The sequence below is a fragment of the Manis javanica genome, chromosome 1 (assembly GCF_040802235.1).
Source record: "Manis javanica isolate MJ-LG chromosome 1, MJ_LKY, whole genome shotgun sequence".
Taxonomy (NCBI): Eukaryota; Metazoa; Chordata; class Mammalia; order Pholidota; family Manidae; genus Manis; species Manis javanica.
The window spans coordinates 236,511,954-236,528,659 of NC_133156.1; the positions used below are offsets into that span (position 1 = coordinate 236,511,954).

At 38.2% G+C, this 16,706-nt stretch overlaps 1 protein-coding gene across 9 annotated transcripts in view; it reads left to right on the top strand.

Moving 5' to 3' along the window:
- The window catches only part of KIDINS220 (kinase D interacting substrate 220), a 116,536-nt gene extending 105,045 nt beyond the window's left edge, over window positions 1-11,491 (top strand). For 7 of the 9 annotated variants that reach the window (XM_037026594.2, XM_073216989.1, XM_073216995.1 and 4 more), the window contains 3 exons: window positions 2,052-2,150; window positions 3,146-3,382; window positions 5,700-8,726. In XM_037026594.2, the coding sequence (XP_036882489.2) occupies window positions 2,052-2,150; window positions 3,146-3,382; window positions 5,700-6,962 (1,599 nt within the window). In that variant the 3' untranslated portion in view covers window positions 6,963-8,726. Of the gene's footprint in view, window positions 1-2,051; window positions 2,151-3,145; window positions 3,383-5,699; window positions 8,727-10,416; window positions 10,474-11,355 lie in introns of those variants that run through there. The other 2 variants (XM_073217009.1, XR_012122889.1) reach the window with 2 other exon arrangements.
- Window positions 11,492-16,706: the final 5,215 nt, after the last annotated feature.

Here is a 16,706-nt window from a genome sequence, read left to right on the forward strand (position 1 = left end):
ACTTAATAGTTTCAAAGTAAACCATACTGACTTCCTTTTCCCCAGTTTCTCACCTTTGTGTTTTATAGGACTTCCTATGTCCCCTCTGATGAAACCTCATAGGTTTTAGTTGTCAAGGCTAACACATACGAGGAAGTTCATTTACTCCTAACTCCTGTTCTTGCAATTCTAGCAGATAAAGTTGGATGGGATTTTGAGGAAATTTTCCTGTACTATACTATACAAGGCTGAGTCCTAGTTATAGTACATATTTCCATTGTTACGCTTTTTCTATCAGAGAATTATAGCAAAGCAGAACATCAGTATCAAGCCTCTATGTTTGCATACTTTATAAAGAATGGCATCTACAAAGGTTTTTATATAAATTATGAGCATATATAGATAACATTTTACTAATTTTAACATACATTTTAGTCAGAAAGATTTCAGATAATGTCAGTTTCCTTACGGATCTGGTTAGCACGAATCCCTGTTTGCAGTAGGGTCGAGTACTGTCTTTCGGAGGTACATTGACGCTGTCGTCTCCACAGCTCAGGTAGTGTCAGGAAAGAGTGAATCCTTGTGACAGTTTTGTTTCCATCAGGACAGTGGTTTTCTTCCCACTCAGCACCTTGCTCCCAGGCCTGGCTTTTAAGTGCTGCGAGGTTCCCTGTGTTCCCTACAGCAGGTCTTCTGTCCTAGCCTGCTCTGTACATGCATTTTGCCAACATTAACTTGGGAACTGAACATTGTGCCAATTGGTGAAACAGGTACTCCATATTTTACCACAGTTAATAGTCAAGTTTTTGTATTTTGTAAATCCCTAGGCTACCTATTATTAATCAAGAAAATTCCATCACTTCTTATTTGGGGGAGACTAGAATTACAGAGACCCAATATGACATGGTCATTTTTTGTGAGTGTAAAGATGGGGACATTAGTGGGTGGACATTCTTTATCTGAAGTTACTAATGAAACCAGTAAGCAAGTTTGTCAATGCTGACTTCACTTAGAACTTAATCAGTGAACCACACACTTCCGAGGACAGATGCCTTTGTCCCCTCCTGGGAGCTTGTATTCATGTTCGTATTTTACAAGATCAGAGGAGAAAAACGAACAGTTTTGTTATTGCTCATAACAGGGTAGGTATTTTTGGAAATAGTTGGGAGGGTTAGCTTTTGGGTTGATTCTTGAACAGTGGTTTATTTTACTTTAGTGCTCAAGATGCTTGGCAAATATGGTGTGGCTTCTGTTGTTCAAATTCAGCTTGATTGTGATGTTATTACATGTGGTGATAACCTTTTTAGGAAGATATTTTCTAGTCTCTAATGATTTCCTTAGTATTAAATATAAATGCACTTTTTAATCACTAATAATTCAGAATATCTCACATTTCGTCTGTGTTTATACCTCTATTTATTTTAATCCCAAATTTTGCTTTATTTTTATATACCAAGTCTTTTTTTATTAAAGTATCATTGATATACAATCTTATGATGGTTTCAAGTATACAACACAATGGTTCAGCATTCACCCATATTGTCAAATTCTCACCCACTCAAGTGGGGACACTGTCTATCAACATAGTAAGATGTTGCAGAGTCATTAACTGTATTCTTTGTGATGTACTGCCATCCCTGTGCTCAACCTATGTTGTGATCGCAAATTATTTTCCCCTTAATCCCCTTCCCCCTCCCCTTCATCCTCCCCAGCCCCTCCCCTTTGGTAATCACTATTCCCTTGTCGGTGTCTATGAGTCTACTGCTTCTGTTTTGCTTTGTTTTTATACTCCACAAATAAGTGAGATCATTTGATTTTTGTCTTTCTCTGCCTGGATTTTTTCACTGAGCATAATACCCTCTAGATCTATCCATGTTCTTGCAAATGGAAGGATTTCTTTTATTTCTAATGACCAGTTACGTTAGTAACTTCAGACAAAGAATGTCCACCCACAATATTCCATTGTGTATATGTACCACATCTTCTTTATCCGTTCATCTGTTGATGGACATTTAGGTTGCTTCCATATCTTGGTTATTGTACATAATATACTTGTATTTATTTTTATTCAGGCAAACATAAATGGCCGTGTGTTAGCTCAGTGTAATGTTGATGAACTGAAGAAAGAGATGAATATGAATTTTGGAGATTGGCACCTTTTTAAAAGCACAGTAAGATATTTTATATTTATAGAACTACTTATAACATTGTATAAAACAAGTGCCCAATAAGTACAGTCTAAACTGATTTTTCTGTATTTTAAAAAAACATGTGAAAATTGCACTGGATACTTGTGTAAACCTTTATATGTTCTGTTGTGCAGAATATACACAGCAGCGCGTGGCAACCTTTGCCTCTTGGGCATTTCACTTGGAAATTTAGGAAAGAGGCAACTCACCAATTCTCTGTGCTTTCACTGACAAAGACTCTCCTTGACCTGCCTCTAGTCTGGCCCCTCCAGGCTTCTAGGCCTCAGCCTTGGTGTCTGTCCTCATCAGGCCTGCTGCATTGCCTTCACAAGAATCCTGCTAAGTCGATTGAGAAAGAACCCCACCCTCGATGTCTGATCAGGCTTGATGCCTGATCATGTTCCTCACCCCCACTGTCCCCCAGGCGGTGTCTGATCACCTTGGCCTGCCTCCAGCAAGAATCCCATCTAGTAGGCTCATCCAGAACCCTGCCCACCCCGTGACCCTTGTTGCTTCCTCTTAGAAAATTTTCATCCACTGACCGCACCCCACTCTGTCGTAAATGCCTGCCTGCGCATGCTGCGTCAGACTGAGCCCAGGTCTGTCCTGAGGTCGTTTTTTTCCCCTGTTGCCATGGTTTCTGAGGAAAGCCTGCTTTACCACTTGAGCACTGATTCTCTTTGACACACCACAATTGCATTTTGTTTTGTTCTCAAGTTAAATTTTAAACTAAAGTTATATGTAATTGTCAAATTAGAGTGTAATATATATGATTATTGCCATTACTTGTTTTAGTATTAATTGAAATGAAAGAGAAGCAGATACAGTACAAAGTCATTAGAAATTCACTTATAGGAAGCATACCTTCTCATTTCCATTATAATAACTTTATAATGTTTACTTTTTAAATAACTTGGGAAGCTTCTAAAATGTGATTTGTCAATGTGGATGTGAATGACATTTTTTCCTCTCTTAAGGTACTGGAAATGAGAAGTGCAGAAAATCAAGGGGTCCCTGAAGACCCACGTCTACTTAGTGAGAACAGCAGCGGCCCAGTTCCGCATGGTGAACCTGCCCGTCGCTCTTCACACAGCGAATTGCCTCATACAGAGCTTTCCAACCAAACTCCCTACACGCTCAACTTCAGCTTTGAAGAACTGAATACACTCGGCCTAGATGAAGGTGCCCCACGTCACAGTAATCTAAGTTGGCAGGTATTTATTAAATATCATTTTCCATTTTAATGAGGATTTGGGGCAGTATCTAATTCACTGAGATTGTGTCGGTACATTTATGATGTCATTGAGAAAATACTTAAGGAGTACCTAAGTGAGCAAGATTGGGGACTCCTTATTCTCAAGGAGTTGTATTCCTCTGGAAAGGACAGTTGGTAAAATTAAAAAAAGATACTTCAGAAATTGGTAAGAACTATCAAAACAAAATCGGCTAATGGCACAGAGATTAAACAGGAACTGGGCCACCCTTAGGTAGTCAGCAAGGTTCAGTCTCCCACTTGCAATTTTTTGTTGAAGTCATTGATCATTGGCTGAAACACTTCTTATTGGAAAACTTGCCATATACTATCCCTTTGAGCACTGTTGGTTTTTTAGTACATACATATACTGTTTATGGATATTTGTTTTCTTTTTATTACCTGATGTTAGGTACAGGTGAGTTCTTTCTGTGGATGTTCTTAGAAGAGGGAGGATAGGTAAGGATCAGCCATAAAAACAAAAGCGAGAGACACACGAGGAATAAGGGGAGAGTGAGAAGCAGGGCACAGCAGAGAGGAAGACAAGTGGGAAGGGAAGATAGTAGCATTGCAGACAGTCTGTACTGGGCAAGGGTGATACTGAGAGAAAGCAGTACCTGCAGGTCTGCCGTCTGTAAGGGGCTTTGGTTTGGTAGTAAAAATATTTTGGTGGTTGTTTTGTCTTTTACTTAGTATCTACCTTACTTCTTTAAGTTGAGAAGCCATTTTATTATTGGTATTGACCAAGATAAAACTTCCCTAAATTTTAATAAGTCCACTAGATCCTTTGGTCTCTGTGTTTCCGTAACAGTAGTTCTTTTTTTCCCTGGGATCTCTTTTACTATTTCTTAAGAAATCTCCATCCTCTGCTTTTCCATACTTAGTATTTCTTACTGTCACCTGGAAGCTCACAGCCTTCCCATTAATGCAACACTTCTCAAACTTTTAAATCTCAGAATCCCTTTACACTCTTAAAAATCATTGAACACTCTGAGGAGCTTTTGTCTGTATAACTTTAAATCTGGCAATATTTACTGTATTAGAAATAAAAACTGAGAAACTTCAGAAATAATTATCAATTTATTTAAGATAAACCAATTACATTGTTAACATAAAGAGCATTTTTTATGAAAATGACCATATTTTTCAAAGCAAAATGAAATTTAGTGAAAACAGTATTGTTTTGCAAATCTCTTTAATACCTGGCTTAATAGAAGACCCCCCCACCCCCCCATCTGCTTCTGTGTCCGATCTCATGATACCACATGTCCTGGAGCCTCTGGGAGCCCCACTGGACAGTGTTGTAGGGATGAGCGTGAAAGGCAAACGGCGCCATCTGTTCCCAGAACAGTTTACCCTCGTAGAACCCGAAAGGGGTGCACACATTGCATGGGAGAGCGGAGGACGGCCCTCTTCTTACGGTCTGGACCTGGTGACGGGCACCTTCTCACGATGGGCCATTTTCTCCCTGGAAGGAAAACTCTTTCCCCTATTTCTGCTTCTTTGCTCAGTCTTTGTTTGCTCTGGTCTCTTCTTACAGTTCACTGATTCTTTTTCTTACATTTCTCTCTCTTTTCCTAATCTATACTTTTTACTCATATATTAGCTTTTCTGGGATCTTAAAGTAATTCTAACCCTAAAACCTCACATTGGAAATCAAACTTCTAAAAATACTTCATTTCTTTGTTTATTAGCACTGACTATTGGCCTCATGGATTCCCATTTCTGTTCATTTGAATCACAAATTTATCTGCTCTATTCCACTCTATCCTATTCCTGTAAATTTTTTTTTTTTTTGCATTTTGAGTATATTTTCTTAATCTGAATTGGAATTTGGTAGAAACTTCATGTTGTACAAGTTTCATTTTAACATACATTGAGGACTTGAGTATTTTGTTTTTGAGACATATCTTTAATCTTTCTCTTTTCTAAGAGGAATTTTGGTATTTTATCAATAAAAGTCACTTGCCTTAAATAAAAGTTTGAAGTTATAAAAACAAGTGCTAAGATTGTTACTACAACCTTGAATTATACTTTTAAATATTAATAATTAATTTAAAAAATTTGTATGAAGCTTTGTACTGACAGTAAAATTATCCATAAGTTCACAGCTGTTACTAAACTGTTATTCAGAATTTTTAAAAAAGAATTTGGCACTTTGAGGACTTCAAAAATTCGTAGTGTATATATATATATATTTTTTTTCCTAAGCTGATGTTTATTATGCTTTTTTTTTTTCTTATTTGAATTCCTAAATTATTTTTTTTCTGTCTTCACAGTCACAAACTCGCAGAACCCCGAGTCTTTCAAGTCTCAATTCCCAGGATTCCAGTATTGAAATTTCAAAGCTTACTGATAAGGTGCAGGCTGAGTATAGAGATGCTTATAGAGAATATATTGCTCAGATGTCTCAGTTAGAAGGGGGTACAGGTTCTACAACAATTAGTGGCAGATCTTCTCCACATAGCACATACTATATGGGTCAGAGTTCTTCGGGGGGCTCCATTCATTCTAGTTTAGAGCCAGAAAAAGGGAAGGATAGCGAACCAAAGCAGGATGATGGGAGGAAGTCATTTTTAATGAAGAGGGGAGATGTTATGGATCATTCATCATCAGGGGTCTCCACGAATGATGCCTCCCCTCTGGATCCTATCACTGAGGAAGATGAAAAATCTGATCAGTCAGGCAGTAAACTTCTCCCAGGTAAGAAATCCTCCGAAAGGTCAAGTCTCTTCCAGACGGATCTGAAGCTTAAGGGAGGTGGAATGCGCTATCAGAAACTTCCAAGCGATGAGGACGAATCTGGAACAGAAGAATCTGATAATACTCCACTGCTCAAGGACGATAAAGACAAAAAAGTTGAAGGGAGAGTAGAGAGAGTGTCAAAGTCTCCAGAACACAGTGCTGAGCCAATAAGAACCTTCATTAAAGCAAAAGAATATTTATCTGATGCCCTCCTCGACAAAAAGGACTCATCTGACTCGGGAGTGAGATCCAGCGAAAGTTCCCCCAATCACTCTCTGCACAACGAGGCAGCCGACGATTCCCAGCTTGAAAAGGCAAACCTCATAGAGCTTGAGGATGACAGCCACACTGGGAAGCGAGGAATACCTCATAGCCTGAGCGGCCTGCAAGATCCGGTTACAGCTCGGATGTCTATTTGTTCAGAAGACAAGAAAAGCCCTTCTGAATGTAGCTTGATAGCCAGCAGCCCTGAAGAAAACTGGCCAGCGTGCCAAAAAGCCTACAACCTGAATCGAACACCCAGTACTGTGACTCTGAACAACAACAGTGCTCCAGCTAATAGAGCCAATCAGAATTTTGATGAAATGGAGGGAATCAGGGAGACTTCCCAAGTCATTTTGAGGCCCAGTTCCAGTTCCAGTCCAGCTGCTATCCAGAATGAAAATCTAAAAAGCCTCACACACAAGCGAAGCCAACGTTCAAGTTACACAAGGCTCCCAAAGGATGCTTCAGAGCTCCTCGCAGTAGCCTCTTCTGATAGTACAGGCTTTGGGGAAGAAAGGGAAAGCATTCTTTAAGAAAATCAAGCAAAAATGGAATAGTATTAATATACCCCTATGACAGAATTGACCTGAGTTTTATAGTGACTTCATCCGTGCCCATCATCTTTGTACATTTCATTCACGAATAGTTAATGGATGGGAAGGCCTTTGGTAAAGAAGACTTACATATACCCTACAGCCGAGGGAAGTGTAAGAAAGGGGGGTTCATCAATTAGTCTCCATTGTCTTTGTAATTAGAAGCTTAAAAACTCCCTATTGTTATATGACCCTGTGAAATTTTTTGAGATAAGATCTAAGTGTAGAGTTAGGCCAGGCATATTTTATTAAAAATAAAGGGTTTAATTTGCCAAAGAAAATAAAAGCTAGAGATCCCTTTTGTAGAACATTCACTCATCAAATATTGGAGGGAAGACATGGTCTTAGATGAACCAGAAGCAAATTTTGCTCATAAGGGATAAAAGATAAGAATTTACAGGCTGTGGAGTAGCCCAGAGATTGAAGGCAAATGTTCTGTATATTGAAAGCCAGTGTTCTATATAATGGAGACATTGCTTATCAACAGATTTTTAAATCTTAAGTAGAAAATGCATGATAAAAAGCTTTAAAAATTGATAAGAAATTGAGTCAGCAGTACCTGATACAGAATCCCAGGAGTGGGGCCATTATGAGCTGCTAAGAGAGTGGCCTGTGGGGAAGGGCCAGTAGCCTGTCTGTGTCCTGGACACACTTCTCTCCAAATCTCAGACCTGGCTTCCAGCACCATCCACTTGCCTGAGAATCTACCTTCGCCTACTCTGTAATTCTTTTAAATTGTGTGCATGACTTTTCTTAGCCCAGCAATGAGAGAAGAAAAACCCATAAATTCTCTGGAGAATCAGAAAGACCTGGGTAATAATAGGCACTAATAAATATTTATGGAATGAGAGAATGAGGAAGTAACATAAAAAATGTCTGTGACAATTGACTAATGATAAGGAAATATTTAATTAGGTAAAACTAAATCATTGCCTTCTATCCCAGGTCAGAGTATAGCTACTCCAGCTATTCTTAAATCAGCATGTTAATTCTGGGGGAAGATCATAAGGAGATACTTTAAAAAAAAGGTTTAAAAACATGTAACAAAGCAAGGGGAAAAAGAAGATAAAGCTTGTGTGACTTCTCATTTATTGTTAGCAGAGTTAAGAGAATGATAATGTTTAAGAATTGTGTAGACTAGAAATGTACCCTGTCATTGTGCATTGAAATTTTTTTGTCGTTTTACATTGTTTAGTGTGTAAAATTAAGTTTGGCAGTATATCCTCAGTCACAGATAAGATTGTAGATGGTTAGATAGTAGATGTGCAGTTACCTAAATTTAGTGTTACATTTGTGATGTTTTGCACTTAATGGAGTTTTATTAATATGCTGAATAAATTCTTTACTTGACCAGTCTGCACTAAATAGTTGTTCTTTTGGGTTTCATTGCCTTAATGTTTGGGTATAATCTAACATTTTCATAATGTGTTTGTTTTGCATAACCTTAACAACTATTTTAACCAATTAAAAGAAGGCAATATGCTATTGACATTATATATTGAAATGTTAATATTTTAGTATTTATAGTGTTTATTAGTGTGCAGTTTTGTATCATTAGCGGTTATACCAGAGGTAATAGTTTGTTCCTTTTCAGGTGAGTAGATGAAGCCTAATATTGTACTAGATTCTTCATTGTTTGTGGAGTTAATACTAGAGTATTAAGTGTACAAATAGATTTAGAAACAATAAAAAATTTGCATGGTATTCTGACTCATGAATTTTTATTCACTATAGTGATGGTGATTCATATTTTGATTAAAAATAAACAAGTAATTTGTGTGTTCATTTTGCCGTAATGTTTGTTACAGATGTTCAGGTTCATGCAGCAGTCATGGCAGCTGGCTACAGTTTCTGAGCTGCCCCCTGGGTCTCTTTGAGGGAGCTTGGCTCTTGGGTGGTCCCTGTGCCCAAATGGTGCTTCAGTGAAGCATTAGTGCCCAACTGTACAGCTCTGCACTGTGCATTTCTGAAGCTGCAAGTAGTTTATCAGATCCTGGGAGGGTATCAATTTAATTATTATATGAACATTCTGGAAAAGTTTGCGTTTTCATTTTGGTACAGAAATTGACAAACCAGATGGATTATTGAGTCACACCGTAATCCCTTTGAATCCATGTGTCAGTGTGTGTGTACATCTATATCTATTTATAATACATAGCTCGGTCTGATTCTCACATACGCAAAGCTCTGCTTAAAGCTGAGTCGGAAATGATAGAAAATCGGTGCTCTAATCTTGATAGTCCTTCAAATGCTACATCTTTTTTAGAGTCTTACCATATTTTGTAAGCCATTTTAGCTTGAAGCCACACATAGTTCAGTTCACGTGGCATAATATTAAACCAGATCCAGTCACGTTAGACATACAGAATGGTGCCTGTGAGTACAGCCTCTCTGCAGGAGAGACTAGAAGTGAAGCTATTGCTCGCTCTCTGTTGATACGACTTTCACAATGCTGAGTGTTTAAGGATTGTCTCAAATTCCGGGAAATTTAAGCATCCATAACTGAGACAACATTTTCAATAGTAACAGGAAAACTTGTTTATGTGTTAGATTTTACGTATGTGAGCTACTAGTCAATAATTTTAATTGCCTAGCCAAGTAACTTCAGAAATTTATTTGCTAAAATTCTCATCTTAAGTTGAGAGCTCTTTAGATCATTTGCATGTTATAGTGCTGCAGTGAAATATGTCTGTAATCATGGGTTTTTTTTCTTACAAATACTATTAAAAATATTTTTTGAATGAAATCCTTTATTCTTCTGGCTAACATACTAAGTTTAAAAGGTTTTAAGACTACATAATTTTTGGTTATACCAGGAATTCTCAGCCTATTTAGAAGTATTCCAGAGTTTTTAAAAAACCCCTGAATTCCTGACTCACTCTTGATTAAATCAACATGACTATCTTGAAAAGAGAACTAGAGGATACCGTTCCCTTAAGGATGTGATGAGGAGGGAAGCTGGTCAGAGGGAAGGTCCAAGAGGACCGGTTTCTTTGGCAGATGCTTGGGATCGAGTACCTGGTCTCCTCCCTTCCCCACTTGCCCCTTACAGACTTAGACCCTCATTTGGCAGATGGGAAGAAAGAGGCGTGGAGACTTGCTTTGAGTAAGGGTAGGGATTGGCCAGCATGGGTGGGGTGGGGTCTCTGAAATACTGTATTTTTAGTTTCCAGGTTGTGGTGCCCAATACTCTTCCGTACCTCAGAATTTTAAGCATAGGCCATAACTGTGCAATTATTTTGAAAAATAGAAATTTTTATGTTAACAGTGAGCCCACACTGGATGGTCTTTTAATGGCTCATCACTTCAGAAAGGTTGAGAATCCTTGGTTGACACTGATTAACTAGAAAGAGAATTTAACATCTTACGTAATCTTAAACCCTTTCGTGCCTAGGAAGAAAATGCTGCCTTTGAGATAGATAGATCTTCAGAGGATCCATTTTAAACTAAGGTATGTAAAAAATTAGTTTTCAAAGTCAACTCATTTTAAGCCAGTTGTTGAAAACATTTTCCTCTGTTAGAGAATTTATATTCTCACCACTTGAAGAAATAGAGTTAAGAAGCATCTAAAATGCTTCTTAGAAATCAACCACTATCACCTCCACGGCCAAAGCTTGTTAAGTAAAATCACTAGTAAAGCACAGCCTCGGTTGCACTGCCTTGTCTGCTGTTTCCAGGTCTGGGTGGTGGGTGAAAGGTTTCCTAATGAGGCCTTCCTGGCACTTGGAGCAGAAAACTTGAATGGGGCTGGGTGGCTATATGATTAGCTCTATCTTGAATTTCCAGTTACAGTGAGGCATTCAGAAAATAATGGATTGATAGGAATAAAGGGGTTAATCCAGAAGGAAGATCAATTATTTCCAGACTGTCAGTAGGATGACTCTTTAAAAAAGTCAACAGAAGTGTTAGTGATTTGACGTAGCTGGAGTGAAGACCAACCAAAGTTGGCAAAAACACAGATCATAATACTGTACAGTAAAGGCAGTGTGACTGTCTTAAAGCACAAATTACTCTGAATCTGCCTATGGAGTGTAATCAGTCATTTACCAAGAACATGCCTAAGTCCTTAATTTTCTAAGGCTAAACATGCTTCTTGTAGTGCTATTTACACTGGTGATATATATTAGGAACCCTTTCTTAGTTTTGCCAGGATTTAATAAAACAGGAGATAATAAACAATTATTTGGACTTGAATAAATGAAATTTTACTTTAAAAAATATAGAACTATATGCTTCATATTTGAAGTAAGTTGTTTGAAATTTAAGACCGTCTTGATTACTATCATTTTCTAATTGTAATGTGTATGTCATACTCACCTCGTTTCCTTTCAAGGCAGCCAGGGCTGTAGCTCTTGTACCCTGCCCATACACCTGGCACTTCGGTTCTCTCCTCGCAGTTGGCCTCCTCATCAAACTTAAGGGGGTAAGGAAGATACTGTCTACTATTCAGTAGTCCTGCTATCCTGGAGAAGAGAGATTCATTCACCTCTACCAGTTTTCTTTGCTTTTTGTAGTTGTAAAATTTGAAAGAGTTTTAATGAAGTGTTCTTTCTGTACAATTTTAGGGAAAAGCCTCAGTGTATAATGAAAAGCATGTAAACGAATTCTACATGACCTGACATTTCATAGATCTTACAGCATCTTGGTCAAATGTATGATAAAAAGACTGTTATTTTCAAAATTATCATAGCTCCTGACAGATATTTTTAGTTGTGTTTCTGAGAGTTTGTAGAGTGCATATTGTTATACTTAATGCAAATTAAACTTTTTATTTTTAAAGAAAATTATTTTCTTTTTCAGTTCCTTGTGTTTTTCTTCCTCTTCTACCTGAGTTATTTTCACTCTTTTGTGTCTTCAGTTTTTTTATAGGTTGTCATGTATTCACCCTGTTTTACCATTAAACATTCTCTTAAGAGCAGTAGAATGGAAAAGAACCTCACAACAGCTTTTAGACCAAATTCTGGATTTCAGATAGCCAGTGAGTGAACAGTCAGTACTTGGTAAATGGGTGAATAAAGTCTACCTAAACATGGAGAGTCTGCCCCCAAATCCGACACTGTCTTAAAATACTGAGTTGGAAGACCTTAACACTGTGTTTGTGACATGGTTCCTTACAGGCCCCACCCGCTCTGCCCCTTTCTACCCACCCTGTTATCTGAGTGGCCCCCATAAACCTTTCTGTTTGTGACTCAGGACTCTTTCAGGACATAACAGCTTTTTATGTTTTCTGTTACCCTAGGGAAGGATATCCACAGCCCATCTCAACGAGTGCTGTCAATTTAAAGTGCTAGGCTCTATGTTCTGCATGGATGTATTTTAAATCCTTGTGCACTTCGCACCCTCTGTTCAGCCCTTTGTGGAGTCAAAATAGTTCAACTGAACATTTTACTTTAGGATATTGAAAGTGTTTTCAGGTATAGCTTAGCTATGGTGAACATATTTTCTCTGAGCCCAAATTGGCTTCCATCATTATAATGAGGATTTTTAATAGGACCATACAAGAAAATGTGACATGTATATATCTTACCTTTTCTATAGCTCAGTTTTCAACCTTGCCTTTAGTAGGATTAGTCATCATTTTCACTGACCACTCTCCATTGCTCTGTCAATCCCTACTCAGGTTGACTGCTCTGATAAGTTTAACCTACAGTAAATGTGTCATACTGGGATTTTATATTGAATATTTTACATGAGGGCCATTATATGTGGTTTGAAATGTTTCTTTATTAAGGTTAGGCTAATAACCCTAAAAATCTCATGACTTAATACATGTGGAGTTTATTTCTTGTTCCTGTAGCAGTTCAGTGTTACCTAAGTTGACTTACGGACTTAGGGACCAGGCTTCTTCATCTGTGGCTTCACCAGGCACCAAGGCTTCCAAGTCCTTTGCCCCATCTGCATCCGGTGGTACACGAGAGGAGGCAGATAGCCTGGAGGATACTGTCAGGCCTGGAAGTGGTGTATACCCCACTTTGACTGGCCTTCCTAAGACGTGTGGTTGACTGAGCTGCAAGTAGGTGTACTGTATGCGCTGTAGGAAAAACACACGTTTTGTTGAGCACATAGGAGTCTTCCCTGCCCAGATACTTGACTTAAATTATCCACAGCGGATTAAAACTGTGGCTCATCTTTTCAACTTTAATAGCAGTAGTTCTTTTTCTTGATATCTCTTTTACAGTTGACTTTGGATGCAGTTTTCATTCTGTTAGGAATTCTCTTAAAACCCTATCACCTAACCTAGAAGAAGGATTTTAAACAGGGTGGTTTTCAATTAGCCACTTCTTTCCATACATCTGAGAAATAGTTCACGTGGAGCAGGTTACAGGGAGAATTACGCAAAATGAAGAATGGGAAAAAGAACAGAATTTCACAACTCTTAGCATCCTTTCTTACCCAAAGACTTTCAGACCATTCAGAATCTGCCTGCTTTTTAAAGATTTGATTATAAATATTTATGATAAAGCCTTTCTGATGCTATTGATTAAACTTTCTTCCTCCTGAAACATGGGCAACAGACTCTTGGTTGCTTCTTACACCTGGCAGATGCACGCAGCGAGATGCGACCCTGAAAGACCCCCGCCCCCAGTGTGGGGATTGGTAGTTGATGAGAAGTTAAACCTTTGTTAGTGACCACTGCTGTCCCAGAAATCATAGCTCCCATCCTTAGGAAAATTAGACTTTATGTCTACAATTTGTTTTCAAAAAAACTCTGCAATCTGTTGACCATTTTCCAGTTTTTTCCTATCAGTGTTTCATCAATTCTAAGATGTACATCTTGACTTTTCTGCCATATCTTAAAATAGACAGCATCCATGGCAGTGTTTTTTCCTCAATGTTTCCTAAAAGCATGACACATCCTACAGTTGATGGGAGTCTTGCTTGGGCTTAAGGAAGATGATATTATTTCAGTGTATGGTGTGGTCATGTTGAGTTATATCTTAAGCAATAGGAATGGGCTAGTGATGATTTATATTCCACTGACCCCCAAAAGTCAATGTTCAATGTTGAATGTTTTGTCAGTTATTACTCATCCTGTATTCATCTCGGGTAGTTTAGGTATTGTTATGTACTTACAATAAAAATAGCTTACATGCACTGAACACATACCTGCCTGACAATATGTAAGACCTCTACATGTATTAACTCATTTAATCTTCACCACAACCTCCTGTACCGATTACTATTATCCTCAATTTACAAGTGAGAATTTGAGAGACAACAGAGGTTAAGTAATTTTCCAAGGTCACATAGCTACTAAGTGGCAGAGCCAGGATTCAAGCCCAGGCTGTGTGGCTCCACAATGCCCACTCTTTATATTACATTTATCTTTATTGTTCTTTAACTAATTAGGGATGAGTCAATTCTTACATTTTTCCAAGATACATTTTAATTTTGGCTTCATTTGCTGCATCATCATTATCTACTTGTTTTAAAATAAGGCTTGGTGTCTCTCAAAGGGCTCTTCCAAGAAAGATAAGTCTTTAACATTCTATAGCAATGTGAATCATATTTATAGAAGAAAAAATTTTCGTACAGAACATTTCTTTGTTCCTATTAATTATTTTGGAACAATTGTTTGATTAAAGATTGACATTTTAAAATGTCTTTTATCCTATTATTATTAATGGACTGGACCACTACATTAAAGTTTACAATGTTGAAAATATCCATTTTATTTGCAGCCTTATTGTGATACAGCCTTCATATACTTGTGCTTGTATATGTTTATTGTCAGTATTCTGTGTTAAATTATAATCCTGAAACTACTATATGTATTCTTTATATTCTATTATTGAACAGCATTAATGCTTAATAAATGCTAATAGATAAATAATATTTGTCTATTTTTAAAATTATTACTGCAGTGGAGTTTTTTAAATAATTCTGGTTACTGTCTCCTAAGGAGAGAAGAGCAGACAAGAGGCAAAATGGGATCCTCTGTTTGTCACAATGGTAGCTAGTCACTAAAGGGAAGAAACCAGCAAACAGTAATAGCGGATAGACGGTGCACTGAGAACATGGCTGGCTGACAATTCAGTTTATATAACTATCTGCCTAATAATTTGAGTGCTTGAGCCAGACACTGTTTTAAGCATTTTACATGTATTAACTCATTAAATCTTTACAAACCTGTGAAGTAAACACTATTATCCTGAATTTACAGATGAGACTAAGATACAGAAAGTTACAAGTTTTACATAACAATGCATTAGATTTTTATAGCGGTTCCCTAAAATATTGGCATTATTATTCTTTTTATTTTTGAGAAAACTGAAGATTTGGGAATCTGATACTCACTCACCCCCAAGGTTACGCAGCTCAGAAACAGAACAAAAGCAGCAACCCTGACGTTCTGACTCCAAGTCAGATTATTTTGCCACCGCATAACTCAGGATTCTTCTGTTTTCCATATTCCATTGTAGAAAAGCTTGGTGCAGAGTGTTAAACACCTGTGAGTCTTCATGCTCAGCTGAATGAGTCCCAGCTTTCCCACAGCAGCTCATCTTTTCCGTACTTGTACCCTGAGCCACGGCAGTCTCAGTGCTGGGCTGTAAAGTGGTCCGGAGCTGCAGGCCTCCCTGAGTATTTAAAAGTCCTGTGTATCCCAAAGTGAATCTTCTGTCTGGCTAACATAATAAAGTAAACATTAATGTAACCACAGCCAAGGTGAACAAACAAACTGCCAACAGAAGTCTTTTGTGTGTCTTTCTGGAAGTGCCCCAAAGTACCACACCCTAGGCATTTCCTTGCTTACCTTTATGGTTGTACCACTTATGTAGGTATCCATCCTTGAACAATGTGATCTGGTTTTGATCTCATACAAGTAAAATCATTGTTTTTATCATTGACTGGCTTCTTTCATTAAATATTGTTTGCAAGGTTTATTTCTATTGATGTACATAGGTGTAATTCATTTTCACTGCAAAGTAGTGTTCTATTTTATAAATATAACCTATCTATTTACCTTATTGGATATTGGGTTTCCAATTTTTTGTTTGTATGAATGTGTTACATGTGTCTTGGGCTATATGTGTAAGAGTTTGGACTTTTGTATTCAAATTTCTGAGTTTGAGGACTTTTGTATTTGTGTAATCAGAAGAATACCGCAAAAACAAAGACCCTTTAGGTTTATTGCCTTTCTAAACCTCCCAGGTAAGTTCATGTGGAGATGCTCTGAAGCTTAATGAAGGCATTGGGAGCTGGGAGTGAGTGACAGCGCAAGAAATTGTCATTAGGAAACAGGCTGAAATCAGGACCTTTGGTTTGGGAATGAAGCAAGGAGAAAACAGCTGTGGCTCAGAGCACTGGTGCTGTGGTGGGCTGGCAGGGAGAGTGTGCCTGTGCCCAGTGAGCCCTGCGATTCCTCCCCTTCTCCAGCACCAGTGGGACATTTCCACCCAGCTGTTGGCTGGCACTTCACGTGCAGTTAGTCGAAAACAGAACTTAGAACTTTCCCCCGGCCCATCCAGCGCCCCTGTTTTCCTCCTTGTCACTGGTGCCATAATTATCTGTTATTCAGGCCCAGAAATTGAGGAATCTTGGCTTCCACTCTATTCCATTTCCTCATCTGTTCAGTCACGAAGCTCTGAGAGTGTCCCTGTAGTGTCTCTCCAGACTGTCCCTTCAATGTCCCTCTACTTTGAATCTAACCACCACCCTCTCCTGCCCCATCTCTTCCCCTCT